Source organism: Anolis sagrei, chromosome 6 (genome assembly GCF_037176765.1).
Source record: "Anolis sagrei isolate rAnoSag1 chromosome 6, rAnoSag1.mat, whole genome shotgun sequence".
Taxonomy (NCBI): domain Eukaryota; kingdom Metazoa; phylum Chordata; class Lepidosauria; order Squamata; family Dactyloidae; genus Anolis; species Anolis sagrei.
This window is the reverse complement of record NC_090026.1, coordinates 8,095,618-8,112,597: the sequence shown is the minus strand read 5'-3', so window position 1 is coordinate 8,112,597 and position 16,980 is coordinate 8,095,618. Positions and strand designations below refer to the sequence as shown.

General features: G+C 46.5%; 1 protein-coding gene across 1 annotated transcript in view; it reads left to right on the top strand.

Moving 5' to 3' along the window:
* Positions 1–12,723, top strand: part of IRF9 (interferon regulatory factor 9) — a 34,329-nt gene extending 21,606 nt beyond the window's left edge. The window contains exons 7-9 of the mRNA XM_060779978.2: positions 2,938–3,294; positions 4,770–4,885; positions 10,118–12,723. Of these exons, the coding sequence (XP_060635961.2) occupies positions 2,938–3,294; positions 4,770–4,885; positions 10,118–10,222 (578 nt within the window). The 3' untranslated portion in view covers positions 10,223–12,723. The remainder of the gene's footprint in view (positions 1–2,937; positions 3,295–4,769; positions 4,886–10,117) is intronic.
* The last annotated feature ends 4,257 nt before the right edge of the window (positions 12,724–16,980 follow it).

Here is a 16,980-nt window from a genome sequence, read left to right as displayed (position 1 = left end):
TCGCCTGCATCTATGGCAAGCATCCTCAGAGGTGCATCCTCACCTCTGAGGATGCTTGCCATAGATGCAGGCGAAACGTCAGGAGAAATGCCTCTAGAACATGGCCATATAGCCCGAAAAAACCCACAAGAACTTAGTAATGTTCATTTGTGGGATTAACAACTCGAAAACCACTGGACGAATTGACACCAAATTTGGACGCAATACACCTATCAGGCCAACGAGTTGACCATCATCTCTAAAAACACTGAACAACAACAGAAGGGACTTAAAAGGCCAAAAAAGGGGGGGAAAGCTACAGCACATGCGCAAAAACAAAACTTCCCCCTGGCAAACTATACACACAAAAGCATATCCACACTCTTTCGGACTACAGCTCCCAGCATCCCTTAGATCAGGCCCTTTAAGAGAGGAGGATGATCCAAATGCACTGCTTCCAAGCTGCAAGCTTTCTTCTCCTTGGATTTCTTTGAGAGCATCCCAATCCCGGCATATTTCCAATTTCCTACTCCTGGACTGCAACTCCTAGCAATCCTCCAGATAGATAAGATAGATTAGATAGATAGATAGATAGATAGATTAGATAGAGATAGGTAGGCAGATAGATTGATAAGAAGGACTGCTGGGAGTTGCAGTCCAAGAATAAGTAGAAAGGGGAGAAAGAGGAAGGGAAAGAAAAGGGAAGGAAGGGAAGAGGAAGAGAAGGATGGAAAGAGAAAATGAAAGAAAAAAAGGGAAGAAAGGAAGGAAAGAGGAAGGAAAGAAAGAAAGGAGGAGAGAAAGAGGGAGGGAAGGTTGGCCACAGCAACGCATGGCAGGCACAGCTAGTCTTCAGTAAAATGATTGTTTTTTTCCTATTCAACGTGTGGTGTTTAAAGTCAGAGGATTATTCCTGTTCTGGTGCACAACAAATAGTCTATGCTAGAAATTGAAGAACTCAAACTACTGGAGATCATGAGTATGGATAGATTGTCATATTTGATAACAACACAGCAAGGAAAACCAAAAATTCAAACAGACTGGCAATCATTTAATTACTATTTGAGAACCAAAAAGATTTTTTTTTTGTCGTGTCAGGAGTGACTTGAGAAACTGCAAGTCGCTTCTGGTGTGAGAGAATTGGCTGTCTGCAAGGACGTTGCCCAGGGGACGCCCGGATGTTTTGATGTTTTATCACCCTTGTGGGAGGCTTCTCTCATGTCCCCGCATGAGGAGCTGGAGCTCATTGTGGAAACTGAAGTGCAAAACACCTGGAGGGCCCAAGTTTGCCCATGCCTGATATATAGCTTGTTTACTGTATTATTGTTTACTGAATTTCTACAATTCCTTTCTGCATAGTATCTTACAGTCTTTCCACTTTGTTTCTCAATACTATTATATTAGCAATCCACCTTCCTTTATTTTCATTTTTGATTCCACTGAAATGAAGATTCGCTTAAAGCTATAAATTGAGCCATTGATTCTAGTCTGTTCTTAGCTGTGCAATGAGGGGGGAAGATGCAATCCCATCATACTGGTGGGCATCCCAGTGCCAACCAGTTAGCCATGGTGTAAGTCCAGTTAAGACCTTCCTTCCAATGCAACACTACTCTTCTTCTGTTCTTCTAATGTATAATATCACAAAGGACTACCACCTCACCCGCCTCATAGGAAACCTGCTGCAAAACAGGAGCTTTTTTGTTGAGTTTCATGGCCAGAGAAGCAGATGGTGGAAACAGAAGAACGGCCTGCCTCAGGGGAGCGTGCTTGCTTCATTCATCTACACAAATGACCAGCCACTGCCAGAAGGGACAGAGAGCTTCATCTATGCTGATGATGGTGCCATTACTGCTCAAGCAGGGAGCTTTGAGATGGTTGAACAGAAGCTCTCCGAAGCTCTAGGTGCTCTAACTGCCTACTACGGGGAAAACCAGCTGATCCCTAATCCATCTAAAACACAGGCATGTGCTTTTCATCTCAAGAACAGACAAGCATCCCGAGCTCTGAGGATCACCTGGGAAGGAATCCCACTGGAGCATTTCAGCGCACCCAAATACCTGGGAATCACTCTGGACCATGCCCTGATCTACAAGAAACACTGCCTGAATACCAAGCAAAAAGTGGGTGCTAGAAACAATATCATACGAAAGCTTACTGGCACAACCTGGGGATCACAACCAGACACAGTGAAGACATCCGCCCTTGCGCTATGCTACTCTGCTGCTGAGTATGCATGCCCAGTGTGGAACACATCTCACCACGCTAAAACAGTGGATGTGGCTCTTAATGAAACATGCCACATTATCACGGGATGTCTGCACCCTAAACCACTGGAAAGGTTACACTGCTTAGCCGGTATTGCACCACCTGACATCCACCGGGAAGTAGCAGCCAATAGTGAAAGAACCAAGGCAGAGACATCTCCAGCTCATCCCTTGTTTGGGTATCAGCCAGCACGTCAACAACTTAAATCAAGAAAGATCTACAGAGATACTCGCTGGAACACCTCAGCAAGCGAGAGTCCAAAAGTGGCAGGCTCAAACCCAGAGCCTCAACCAATGGCTGATACCCAATGAGAGACTCCTGGGCACACAGAAGACTGGGCGACTTGGAAGGCGTTGAACAGATTGTGCTCTTGCACCACGAGATGCAGAGCCAACCTTCAGAAATGGAGCTACAAAGTGGAGTCCACGACATGCGAGTGTGGAGAAGAGCAAACTACAGACCACCTGCTGCAATGCAACCTGAGCCCTGCCACGTGCACAATGGAGGACCTTTTTGTGGCAACACCAGAAGCACTCCAAGTGGCCAGATACTGGTCAAAAGACATTTAATCAACTACCAAGCTTGCAAACTCTGTGTCTTTTGTATGTTTGTTTGTTTGTTCTGTCAAAAATGTAATACAACTGTTCGGTTGCCTAATAAATAAATAAAATTCTGTTCTTCTCGTCTTTGTAGGAGAAGATTCGGTCTTGCTGTCCGTCTTCTACAGCGGTGTTCGGACGCAATCGCTGTGGATCCCAGCAAACGAATTTCTCCTCACCTCCACCGCCCTTCCACCGGGAGTGCCAGCCATCATCATGAGCCGGGTGGTCCTGCCGGCCCCCGTCAAGGCGGAAGACCCTCAAAAGCAGGAAGCCATTCTGCGCTTGTTGAGGAACCTGGAGAAGGGAGCGATGGTGGCCTGCAACTCCAAAGGGATCTTCATCCAGTGCCGAGACCAAGCCGACGTCTTCTGGCGCGGCCCCAACGGGCATGGCAACCTAAAGGACGGCGCTTACGTCCAGCTCTTCAGCACCGAATCTTTCCAAGCAGGTCAGACCAAGAGCTTGGAAACGTTACTTTTATTATTATTATTATTATTATTATTATTATTATTATTATTATCTTTATTTGTACCCCGCTAGCATCTCCCGAAGGACTCGATGCGGCTTACAAAGGCCAAGGCCTCAAAACACAACACAACAATACAACACCTAAAGCAAATTAAAAACAGTTAAAGCAATATTAACGACATGCAATAAACAATACATCAAGACACTATGAAAACTGGGCCAGGCCGGAGTAAAGGGGTACAGGATTAAAAGTGCTGATGTGATAGGTGGTATGTGAGGATTGTAGGGCAAGTGCAGTGTGCAGCAATCTTAGTTCTACTAAAGTGCTTCTGGGACTTGTTATTGGAGATTCCTATTCTGGGAAGGCGCATCGGAACAGCCAGGTCTTCAAGTTCTTTCTAAAGACTGCCAATGTAGGGGCCTGTCTAAGATCTTTTGGGAGTCGGGGGCCACCACAGAGAAGGCCCTGTCTCGTGTCTCCACCAAGCGCGCCTGCGACGCAGGCGGAATCACAAGCAGGGCCTCTCCGGATGAACAAAGTGAACGTGTGGGTTCATAAACGGAGATGCGGTCATGCAGGTAGGCAGGTCCCAAACCATTTAGGGCTTTGTAGGTAAGCACCTGCACCTTAAATTGGGCTCGGAAAATAAATGGCAGCCAGTGGAGCTCCTTGAACAGGTTGACCTCTCTCTGTAAGGAGCCCCAGTTAACATCCTGGCCGCTGCTTGTTGGACCAGCTGGAATTTCCGAGCCGTTTTCAAGGGCAGCCCCACGTAGAGCGCATTACAGTAATCCAACCTAGAGGTGACCAAGGCATGGACCACCCCGGCCAGGTCAGCTTTCGCGAAGTACGGTCGCAGTTGGCGCACGAGTCTCAGTTGTGCAAAAGCCCTCCCAGATACCGCCGATGCCTGAGTCTCAAGTGTGAGCGATGAATCCAAGAGGACTCCCAAAGTGCGGACCTGTGGTTTCAGGGGGAGTGTAACCCCGTCCAACACAGGTTGCCACCCTATACCCCGATCCGGTTTGCGATCGACCAGGAGGACCTCTGTCTTGTCGGGATTAATCTTCAGCTTGTTCATCCTCATCCAGATAGATACAGCGGCCAGGCACTCGTCCAGCACCCAAGAGGCCTCCTTGGAATTAGGTGGAAAAAAGTAGTAGAGTTGTGTGTCATCTGCGTAGAGGTGGCACCTAACTCCAAAACTCCGGATGACCTCTCCCAGCGGTTTCATGTAGATGTTAAAAAGCATGGGAGGTTTCCAGAATTTGCAGAATAAAACTCCCAGGATCAGGGGTGTCAAACTCATCTTCATTGAAAGCCAAATTCAGCCCCGCAGGCCTTGGGCTTCTTCTCACCCAACGTTTCTGATGATTGTGGGAATTTGAAGGCCATTTAAGACAAGGAATTAGGACTCGTTGTATTGACCCTTCCTTTGTGTTTTCTGCCCATAGCGCTGGACCAGTTCCAACAGGGCTTGGGTCCGATGCCCCAGTACCGGATTACTCTCTGCGTCGGGCAGGAATTGGGCGAGAGGGAGAGCATTGACAGCAAACTTATCGTCATCCAGGTGAGAAGGACAACCTGGGGGTTGGGACTACTGGGAGGGGGTCACCAGGAGATTTCAGAGGGGTCGCCAAAGACCATCAGAAAACATATTTCTGATGGTCTTAGGAACCGCTTTGGCAGAGAAGGCTGAAGATCTCTCCACCTGTCCTTCTCTTCCTTTTTGGAAAGAGATGGCGAATCCACCTATCAAAAGCCCTCTTCTGCTGTGATTGGCAAGTCTCTCAGCTGAAGGGAGAGCACGTGTGCTTGGCACATGGCAGCATCCTGCGCATGTGCAGGTGAGGGAGAGCGTGCAAGGCTGGAGGGAGGCTCACACCAGCAAGTCCCTTCAAGGCAGGAGGCTTCTGTGAGGTGGGGTTTAGAATGCTCTTTGATTGTAGGTGAACTATAAATCCCAAAACTACATATTTTCCCCGAACTCCATTAGTGTTCACATTTGGGCATGTTGAGTATTCGTGCCAAAAGCCCGAATATTCAACAGGCATGATAAGTGCATGGCAGCATGGTATGCATGTGCGCAGAGGCGGCCCTAGGTAATTTTCAATGGTAAACAAACAGTATTTTGGCACCCACCCCAACCAATCACTGATATATATTTTCTTTTCGATGTGGGAGTTCTGTGTGCCATATTTGGTTCAATTCCATCACTGGTGGAGTTCAGAATGCTCTTTGATTGTAGGCGAACTATACGTCCCAGTAACTACAACTCGCATATGTCAAGATCTATTTTCCCCCAAGAGCGCCTCAAGAGCATCCTTGGGCAAAACTATACTGCAAATGCTTACTTTGCGTAATGGGTTAAGCCACCCCTGCATGTGCGGGTGAGGGAGAGTATGCAAGGCTGGAGGGAGGGTCATGCCAGCGAGTACCTTTAACACATGGGAAATTTGGCCCAATTCTACCTGGGGAGGGGTCGCAAGAGGTGTCAGAGGGTCCACCAAAGACCATCAGAAAACACAGTACTTTCTTTGGTCCTGGGGGTTCTGTGTGGGAAGTTTGGCCCAATTCTATCATTGGTTTGGTTCAGAATGCTCTTTGATAGTAGCTGAACTAAAAATTCCAGCAACTACAACTCCCAAATGTCAAGGTCCATTTCCCCCAAATTCCAACAGTGTTCACATTTGGGCATGTTGAGTATTCGTGCCAAGTTTGGTCCAGATCCATCATTGTTTGAGTCCACAATGCTCTCTGGATGTAGGTGAACTACAACTCCCAAACTCAAGGTCAATGCCCACCAAACCCTTCTCGTATTGTCTGTTGGTCATGGGAGTTATGAGTGCCAAGTTTAATTTAATTCGGTAGAGTTCAGAATGCTCTTTGATTTTAGATAAACAAAAAATATCAGCAACTACAACTCCCAAATGTCAAGGTCTATTTCTCCCAGATCTGGCGTGCATCACGGAGACCTGGCTGGATGAAGCGGGGGGCGTAAACCTCTCCCAGCTTTGTCCTCCAGGCTTCTCCGTGCAACACCAACCAAGAGCTGGAGGACGGGGAGGCGGGGTCGCAGTGGTCTATAGAGATTCCATCCATCTGACCAGGAGTCCCATCCCGCAGACCACAAATTTCGAATGCGTCCACCTGAGGGTGGGTGACCGGGACAGAATAGGGATTCTTGTAGTGTACTGTCCACCTCGCTGCACTACAGTCTCCCTGCCTGAGCTAGCGGGGGTGGTCTCGAGCCTGGTGGTGGAGTCCCAACGGCTTCTTGTGCTGGGGGACTTCAACATCCATGCCGAGGCGACCCTCACAGGAGCGGCTCAGGACTTCATGTCTGCCATGGCAACCATGGGGCTGTCCCAACAAATAACTGGCCCCACCCACTGTGCTGGACACACATTGGACTTGGTTTTCTGCCAGGGATGGGAGCAGGGTGGCGGTGTGGAGGAGTTGTCTATCTCTCCGTTGCCATGGACCGACCACTTCCTGATCAGATTCAGGCTCACTGCGCCCCCTAACCTCCGCAAAGGTGGAGGACCCATTAAGATGGTCCGCCCCAGGAGGCTTATGGATCCGAACAGATTCCTGACGGCTCTTGGGGATTTCCCCGCTACCTCGGTAGGTGACCATGTCGAGGCCTTGGTCGCTCTCTGGAATGGGGAGATGACCAGGGCAATTGACAGGATCGCTCCGGAACGTCCCCTCTCAAGTAACCGAGCTAAACCAGCTCCTTGGTTCACTGAGGAGCTGGCAGCGATGAAGCGAAGGAAGAGGGAACTAGAGAGCGTGTGGCGTTCGGACCCAAGCGAGCCAAATCGAGCACGGTTTGTGTCCTTTCTAAGGGCATATGCCGCGGCAATAAAAGCCGCAAAGAAAACTTTCTTTGCGGCCACTATTGCGTCTGCAAAAAACCGTCCGGCGGAGCTGTTTCGGATTGTCAGAGGTCTTTTAACTCCCCCTACCTCAGGTGGGAGCCCTGACAACTCGGCCACGCGCTGTGAAGCATTTTCTCGGTTCTTTGCAGACAAAGTCGCTTTGATCCGTTCTGGGCTAGACGCCACATTAAATGCAGTCTCTGTGGATGTGACACAAGCACCTGCTTGTCCTATTTTGATGGATTCTTTTCAGTTTGTGAAACCCGAGGATGTGGACAAGATACTTGGAGGAATGAGGCCTACCACGTCCATCCTAGACCCCTGCCCATCCTGGCTTCTGAAAGAGGCCAGAGGGGGATTGGCTGAGTGGGTAACGGTGGTGGTTAATGCCTCCCTTCGGGAAGGCACGATTCCAGCGAGCCTAAAACAGGCTATTATAAAGCCGCTGTTGAAGAAACCATCACTGGACCCCACCAAATTTGACAACTTTCGGCCTGTTTCCAATCTTCCCTTCTTGGGCAAAGTCATGGAAAGCGTGGTGGCCTCACAACTCCAGGTATTCTTGAGAGACACGGATTATCTGGATCCGGCACAGTCTGGCTTCAGACCGGGACATGGTACCGAGGCGGTCTTGGTCGCCTTAGTGGATGATCTCCGCCGGGAGCTAGACAGGGGGAGTGTGTCCCTGTTGGTGCTCCTGGACCTCTCAGCGGCCTTCGATACCGTCGACCACGGTATCCTTCTGGGGCGCCTTGCAGAAATGGGCCTTGGGGGCACCGCTTTGCGGTGGCTCCAGTCATTTCTGGAGGGTCATACCCAGAAGGTGTTATTGGGGGACTCCTGTTCAACACCACAGCCTTTGACCTGTGGTGTTCCTCAGGGCTCCATACTGTCCCCCATGCTGTTTAACATCTACATGAAGCCGCTGGGTGAGATCATCCGGAGTTTCGGGGTGCGGTGTCACCTGTACGCAGATGACGTCCAACTCTGTCACTCCTTCCCACCTGCTACTAAGGAGGCTGTCGAAGTCCTGAACCGGTGCCTGGCCGCTGTGACGGTCTGGATGAGGGCGAACAAACTGAAATTAAATCCAGACAAGACAGAGGTACTCCTGGTCAGTCGCAAGGCCGAACAGGGTATAGGGTTACAGCCTGTGCTGGACGGGGTCGCACTCCCCTTGAAGGCGCAGGTTCGCAGCTTGGGTGTGACCCTGGACTCATCGCTGAGCCTGGATCCCCAGGTTTCAGCGGTGACCAGGGGAGCATTTGCACAGCTTCGGCTCGTGCGCCAGCTGCGCCCGTATCTTGGGAAGTCTGACTTGGCCACGGTGGTACACGCTTTGGTCACATCCCGCCTCGACTACTGCAACGCTCTCTACGTGGGGCTGCCCTTGAAGACGGCCCGGAAGCTCCAGCTAGTCCAGCGCGCGGCAGCCATGTTGTTAACCGGAGCGGGACGCAGGGAGCACACATCGCCCTTGCTGTCCCAGCTCCACTGGCTGCCGATCTGCTACCGGGCCCAATTTAAGGTGCTGGTGTTATCCTACAAAGCCCTAAACGGTTCCGGCCCAAAATACCTTGAGAACCGCATCTCGGCCTACGAGCCCACGAGGACCTTGAGATCATCCGGGGAGGCCCTTCTCTCGGTCCCGCCTGCCTCACAGGCACGCCTGGCGGGGACAAGAGAGCGGGCCTTCTCGGTGGTGGCCCCCCGGCTATGGAACTCCCTCCCTGCTGAAATCAGACAGGCGCCTTCCCTCATGGCCTTCCGTAAGGGCCTGAAAACCTGGCTCTTCGAAAAGGCCTTCAACTAAGTGCTATGTTTTTGGAACGACCACCGGAATGGATTATGACTACGAGATTGATTATGACCCCAAACAAGACGAAGCGGATTTTTAGTTTAATTAGCTGTGTATTAGTAAGATGTGTGTTATGGTCCTGATCTATTGTAAACTGTTGTCTTTCTATGTTCTATGTTCTGTACACCGCCACGAGTCGCCCTCGGGCTGAGAGTGGCGGTTAACAAGTGCAAATAATAAATAATAATAAATAAAATAAAAATTCCACCAATGTTCACATTTGGGCATGTTGAGTATTCGTGCCAAGTTTGGTCCAGATCCATCTTTGTTTGAGTCCACAATGCTCTCTGGATAAAGGTGAACTACAACTCCCAAACTCAAGGTCAATGCCCACCAAACCCTTTTTGTATTGTCTGTTGGTCATGGGAGTTCTGTGTGCCAAGTTTAATCCAATTCCATCGATGGTAGAGTTCAGAATGCTCTTTGACTGTAGGTGAACTATCAATCCCAGCAACTACAACTCCCAAATGGCAAAATCAATCCCACCCCCAACCCCATTAGTATTCAAATTTGTGCCAAATTTGGTCCAGTGAATGAAACTACATCCTGCATTTCAGATATTTACATGACGAGTAGCAAAATTACAGTTATGAAGTAGTGACGAAAATAATGTTGGGTTGTTGTAGGTTTTTCGGGCTATATGGCCACGTTCTAGAAGCATTCTCTCCTGACGTTTCACCTGCATCTATGGCAAGCATCCTCAGAGGTTGTGAGGTCTCATTGAATTGACAATACATTGAAAATAACGTTATGGTTGGAGGTCATACAGTTGGAAAAGGCCATAAGGCAGGCATGGGCAAACTTGGGCCCTCGAGGTGTTTTGGACTTCAACTCCCACAATTCCTAACAGGCTACCGGCTGTTAGGAATTGTGGGAGTTGAAGTCCAAAACACCTCGAGAGCCCAAGTTTGCCCATGCTTGCCTTAGCGTCTCCATAAGCTGGAAACAATTCCAATCCACATATGTTTGGGAACTTGGAATGGAGAGAGAAACTTTCTGAGATGGAACAGATCCAACGAAGTCAACATGCGTTGTGTTTCTCTGTTTTTCCACCCCGCAGATGGAACAAATCAATGCTATTCGGTTGCTGTCTTCTCCTGCCACGGTGGAAGAGTCGTCCTGCTTTGAGCCTCTCGCCGAAACCATAGTGTCTGCAAACATCTGAAATGTTGACGTTTACGATCCCTGCTTCCTCTTGAGAAGTTCACGTGACAGTGATCCTAATCCTGTCTGATTACGGCGGGACTTCCTGCCATGTCCCTTTTCCCAGGTGGACCAGCACTACCTGCAAACTATATTTCCCTGCATAATGGAAATGAATGAAACACTAGAGAGTGGCCAAGGAACCGCATTGGAGGACTCGCTTGCGGATTGGGTTTCATTCCTGCAATCCTGAGATGAGAGTGGCAGCTCGGGGTGCAGCTACACTATAGAGTTAATGCAGTTTTGGAACCACTTGAATGGCCATGGCTCATTGCTATGGAATCTTGGGAGTTGTAGTTTGGATTCTTTCCTGCAATCCTGAGATGACAGTGGCAACTTGGGGTGCAGCTACATTGTAGAATTAATCCAGTTTTGGAACCACTTGAATGGCCAGGGCTCATTGCTATGGAACCCTGGGAGTTGTAGTTTGGATTCTTTCCTGCAATCCTGAGATGACAGTGGCAACTTGGGGTGTAGCTACACTATAGAGTTAATGTAGTTTTGGAACCACTTGAATGGCCAATCCAGTTCTGAAACCACTTTAATGGCCATGGCTCATTGCTGTGGAATCTTGGGAGTTGTAGTTTGGATTCTTTCCTGCAATCTTGAGATGACAGTGGAAGCTTGGGGTGCAGCTACACTATAGAGTTAATGCAGTTTGGGGTGCAGCTACACTGCAAAATTAATCCTGTTTTGGACCACTTGAATGGCCATGGCTCATTGCTATGGAATCCTGGGAGTTGTAGTTTGGATTCTTTCCTGCAATCTTGAGATGACAGTGGCAACTTGGGGTGCAGCTACACTATAGAGTTAATGTAGTTTGGGGTGCAGTTACACTGCAGAATTAATCCAGTTCTGAAACCACTTTAATTGCCATGGCTCATTGCTATGGAACCCTGGGAGTTGTAGTTTGGATTCTTTCCTGCAATCTTGAGATTGCAGTGGCAACTTGGGGTGCAGCTACACTATAGAGTTAATGTAGTTTTGGAACCACTGGAATGGCCATGGCTCATTGCTATGGAACCCTGGGAGTTGTAGTTTGGATTCTTTCCTGCAATCCTGAGATGGCAGTGGCAACTTGGTGTGGAGCTACACTGTAGAGTTAATCCAGTTTTGGAACCACTTGAACTGCCATGGCTCAATGTTATGGAATCCTAGGAGTTGTAGTTTGGGAAGGTACCTGCACTCTTTTGTTAGACAAGGCCAAAGACTATGTGAAACTACAGATTGGGACCATTGAGCCATGGTCCCAATCTGCATTAATTCTATAATGTAGACCCACCCTTGCTTGAGAACCTCCTTTTTGTTTTCCTTTGGTCATTTCCTCCTCTTACTCTAGTACAAAAACTTATTTTTGTAATAAATTGCATATATAAAATATTAGCTTCACATTACAAGCTTTTCCATCTCTGCTGTTTGGCTTACTTGGCCACTCTCAAACCTTCTTGCACTTTCGTTTGTTGTGAGTTTTCCGGGCTGTATGGCCATGTTTCAGAAGCATTCTCTCCTGAAGTTTCGCCCACATGTATGGCAGGCATCCTCAAAGGTTGTGAGGTCTGTTGTAAAGTAGGCAAGTGGACTGTGTGTGTGTGTGTATGTGTGTGCGTGTGGAATAATGTCCAGTGTGGAGAAAGAACTCTTCTTTGTTGGAGACAAGTGTGAATGCTGCAATTGGCCACCTTGATTAGCATTGAATGGCTTTGCAGCTTCAAAGCCTGGATGCTTCCTCCCTGGGGAAACCCTTTGTTAGGGGGTGTCAGCTGGCCCTGATTGTCATGGGAGAAAGCACTCTTCTCTGTTGGAAGAAAGTGTGAATGCTGCAACTGGACACCTTGATTAGCATTGAATGGCATTGTAGCTTCAAAGCCTGGCTACTTCCTTCCTGGAGGAAACCCTTTGTTAGGGGCTGTTAGCTGGCCCTGATTGTTATGGAAGAAATAACTCTTCTCTGCTTGGTTCAAGTGTGGATGCTGCGATTGGTCACCTTGATTAGCATTGAATGGCTTTGCAGCTTCAAAGCCTGGCTGCTTCCTGCCCGGGGAAACCCTTTGCTAGGGGGTGTCAGCTGGCCCTGATTGTCATGGGAAAAAGAAGTCTTCTCTGTTGGAGGGAAGTGTGGATGCTGCAATTAGCCACCTTGATTTGCATTGAATGGCCTTGCAGCATCAAAGCCTGGCTGCCTCCTGACTGGGGAAATCCTTTCTTAGGAGGTGTTAGCTGGCCCTCATTGTTTCCTGTCTGGAATTCTCCTGTTTTCTGAGTGTTGTTCTTTGTTTACTGTCCTGAGTTTAGAGGGTTTTTTAAAAAATATGGGGGCCAGGTTTTGTTTAATTTTCATGGTTTCCTCCTTTGCACTTTATTTATAAGATAACAAAAAAAAAATAGAACAAAACTTGCTATGCATTGTTTGTCTTCTCATGTGAATCTAATACTACTTAAATAATAAAAACCCAAATCAAAACAGATGCTGGAGTCTGTCTCCTTTTTGAACAACCAGGGAGTTGTTTATTTTGCAAGACTGCAAGATTTCGCTGCAGGAACACAGTGACCTTTTCTACAGTTGAGTGAGATTGCATCACTTTGGCAATGCAAAATAATACTCCGATTTCTTTAAAAACAAGCGATTCCGAACGTTAGGAAGCTGGGCTATACCAGCTCAGATGACATTACACAACAGGAGCCAACAATGTGACGCTGCAGCTTAAATAGCCAGTAGGATTTTGGCCTGCATCAATAGGAGTTTAGTATCTAGATCCAGGGAAGTTATACTACCCATGCTCTATTCTGTCTTGGTCAGACCACACCTAGAATACTGTGTCCAGTTCTGGGCACCACAATTGAAGGGAGATATTGACAAGCTGGAATGTGTCCAGAGGAGGGTGACTAAAATGATCAAGGGTCTGGAGAACAAGCCCTCTGAGGAGCGGCTTAAGGAGCTGGGCATGTTTAGCCTGAAGAAGAGATGGCTGAGAGGAGCCATGATAGCCATGTCTAAATATGTGAGGGGCAGTCATAGGGAGGAGGAAGCAAGTTTGTTTTCTTCTGCCTTTGAGACTAAGACGCGGAACAATGCCTTCAAACTACATGAAATGAGATCCCATCTGAACATTAGGAAGAACTTTCTGACTGTGAGAGCTGCTCAACAGTGGAACTCTCTGCCCCTGTAAGGGATCACGGGTTTAAGGTGCGGGGTCCCTTTTCGAAGAAATCCACAGAGTCCAATTGGTTCATGTAAGACACCATTTAATCAAGCTGATCAACATGAGAAGGACAGAAACACTTCTGTTTGTGCTTTCAAAGACTGCCGGGCCCCTCCTCTCTTTCTGCTGACTTTTATACTCAAGTAATAGGTCAAGGAAAGTACTCTCTTTCCAGCCCCTCTCCCTTTACCTTTTGATGGAAAGTACCTTCTTGTACCTGCAGACTCTGCGCTTAACCACAACCTTTGAACTTAACCACAACACAACTACTTCCTATGTAGGCTTGTATGATCTCTACATGTCACATCTTGTTTCTTAAAAACATTTTCTTCCGTGTTGTTCCTTTTCTACAGAGAAAGGGTATATTTCTCTTTTGCTGTGGATTTCATTCAAAGCCCCTTGCTTAGCATTTGCAAATTTCACTCAAAGACCCTTTCATTACTCCACCCCGAAGTGTGGTGGAGGCTCCGTCTTTGGAGGCTTTTAAACAGAGGCTGGATGGCCATCTGTTGGGGATGCTTTGAATGGGATTTTCCGGCTTCTTGGCAGAATGGGGTTGGACTGGATGGCCCACGAGGTCTCTTCCGATTCTATGATTCTATGTCATCTCCTAATTGGTTCTACCAGAAAAGAACGGACAAAATTTATTAAAGTGCCAAAACTTTGTGTTTGCGAGAGGGGCATCCTGCTGTAGCACATTTTGCTCTAGTTTTTCATTGACTATTTCATAGAGTCTCAACCAATTCAACCTAGTTTGTGCCAGCCACAAAAACAAAGTTTCCGTAGGATAACAACTACTTTCAAACTAAGTGCCAGTTCAACAGGAAATTAAGACTTTCAAACCAGGAAGACATTTTTTTTTCCAAATTGTGTTACCATAGTTAAAAAAATTTATTTATTTATTGACGACATTTATATGCCGCCCTTCTCACCCCTATATATACACACACAATATATTATATTATTAGCATAGTACAATATCAGTATTATATATTACTATATTGTACGATACCGTTATATTGTAATATTATTAGTAATATTACATGTAATATAAAATAGACAAAGGTTTTCCCCTGGCATGACGTCCAGTTGTGTCCGACTCTGGGGTTTGGTGCTCATCTCCATTTCTAAGCTGAAGAGCAGGCGTTGTCCGTAGACACTTCCAAGGTCATGTGGCCTGCATTACCTTCCCGTCAGAGAAGTACCTATTGATCTACTCACATTTGCATGTTTTCGAACTGCTAGGTTGGCAGAAGCTGGGGCTGACAGCGGAAGCTCACCTCGCTCTCCGGATTCGGACCTGTGACCTTTTGGTCAACAAGCTCAGCAGCTCAGCGCCTCAACCCACTGCACTACCGGGGGCTCCTGTAATATAAAAAAGTAATTATACTAGCTGCCCCCTGCCACGTGTTGCTGTGGCCCAGTCTGGTGATCTGGAAAATAAAGTAATGAGAAAGTGTTGGTTTCTAATATATGTAATGTCTTGATGCTTGTGGGTAAACAGTATTTCTTGTTGTTTCTTTGTCAGTGCTGATGTGGAGATTGTTCGGTTTGCCTACCCTGGAATATGCAACATATAATTGTCCTTCTTTAAGGGTCCCTTTCAAATCTATGATACTATATCTGTCATATTCGTGTATATGTGTGTTTGTGTGTGAATCATATATAGTATTTTCTGTTGGTCATGGAGGTTCTGTGTGGGAAGTTTGGCCCAATTCTATCGTTGGTGGGGTTCAGAATGCTCTTTGATTGTAGATTAACCATAAATCCCAGCAACTACAACTTCCAAATGTCAAGGTCTATTTTCTCCAAACTCCATCTGTGTTCACATGCAGGCATATTGACTATCTGTGCCAAGTTTGGTCCAAATCCCTCACTGTTTGAGTCTCTCTAGATGTAGGTAAACTACAACTCCAAAACTCAAGGTCAGTGCCCACAAAACCCTTCTAGTACTTTCTGTTGGTCAAGGGAGTTCTGTGTGCCAAGTTTGGTTCAATACCATTGTTGGTGGAGTTCATAATGCTCTTTGAGTGTAGGTGAACTATAAATCCCAATAACTACAACTCCCAAATGTCAAGGTCTATTTCCCCAAATTCCACCTGTGTTCATATTTGGGTATATGGAATATTCATGCTGAGTTTGGTCCAGACCCATCATCGTTTGAGTCCACAGTGCTCTCTGGATGTAGGTGAACTACAACTCTCAAAGTCAACGTCAATGCCCACCAAATCCTTCTGGTGTTTTCTGTTGGTCATGGGAATCCTGTGTGCCACGTTTGGTTCAATTCCATCATTGGTGGCGTTCAGAATGCTCTTTTATTGTAGGTGAACTATAAATCCCAGCAACTACAACTCCCAAATGACAAAATCATAATTTTTTGAGTGATGGTCACTCCTTGTGTTGTGAAATGTTCCGTTGCCAAATTTGGTGTGATTTCGTTCATTGGTTCTTTTGTTTTTAAGGAACTCATTATGCACAGAGCATTTTTTTATATATAGATTATTATTATTATTATTACTTTATTGTATCACGTTATAATATTATAAATATTATTATTATTATAAGGCCATGTGCATATGTTTAGTTCAAATATTATATGTATATAAAATATATTCTATTACATTTAATTATATTATATTATATTATATTATATTATATTACATTACATTATATTATATTCACCTGTGATCTATGAAGAAATACATACAGATTTGCCATTTGAAACTGCATTGCATGGTCAGTCTAGACCAGGGATGGGCCAACTTGGGCCTTCCAGGTGTTTTGGACTTCAACTCCCAGAATTCCTAACAGCCTCAGGCCTTTTCCTTAGGAAAGGGCCTGAGGCTGTTAGGAATTCTGGGAGTTGAAGTCCAAAGCACCTGGAAGGCCCAAGTTGGTCCATCCCTAGTAGAGACTCATATAGAGCTCTCATCCTGTGATTGGCCCTTTAAGCCAGTTATTTAGCAGCCTATAGGTCAGTTAAGGATGCAAGGAATGAACGCTGCAATTTGATTGGTTGGAACTGAGGCGGGACACTTTCTGTTTCCAAGCCTGAAGATAGAGAAACGTCTCCATCTGGAGTCTCATGTCCTGATTGGTTGAGGTGTAAAAGGAGGGAAAATATTTGATTGGCTAGCATTTTAGAAGGCAACAGTGATTGGTTGGGAATGAATGACCTTATTCCCAGCTGTTACTTTGAGGGTTTCTCTTGTTGTCAAGAGGTGGAGAGAGTGTCAGAGAGGCCTTCCTTTGCTGTCAGATTAATATTCTATTTTTATTCCAATTATAGGTCTCTTTCCCATGAATTAGTCAAGGATTTGTTGGTTCCAGCTTTATAAAAATCTGCTCTTTTTGATTCTTACTAATTTGCTTCTGATTAATATTTTCAATAGCCTCTGCAGCTATTACTCAATTTATAAAATTGTATTCTTAGTTGTCCCAATTTGTTTCTGATTAATCTCTGCAGCTATTACTTAATTTATAAAAATTGTATTCTTAATTGTGATTCGTCTGAAATTTG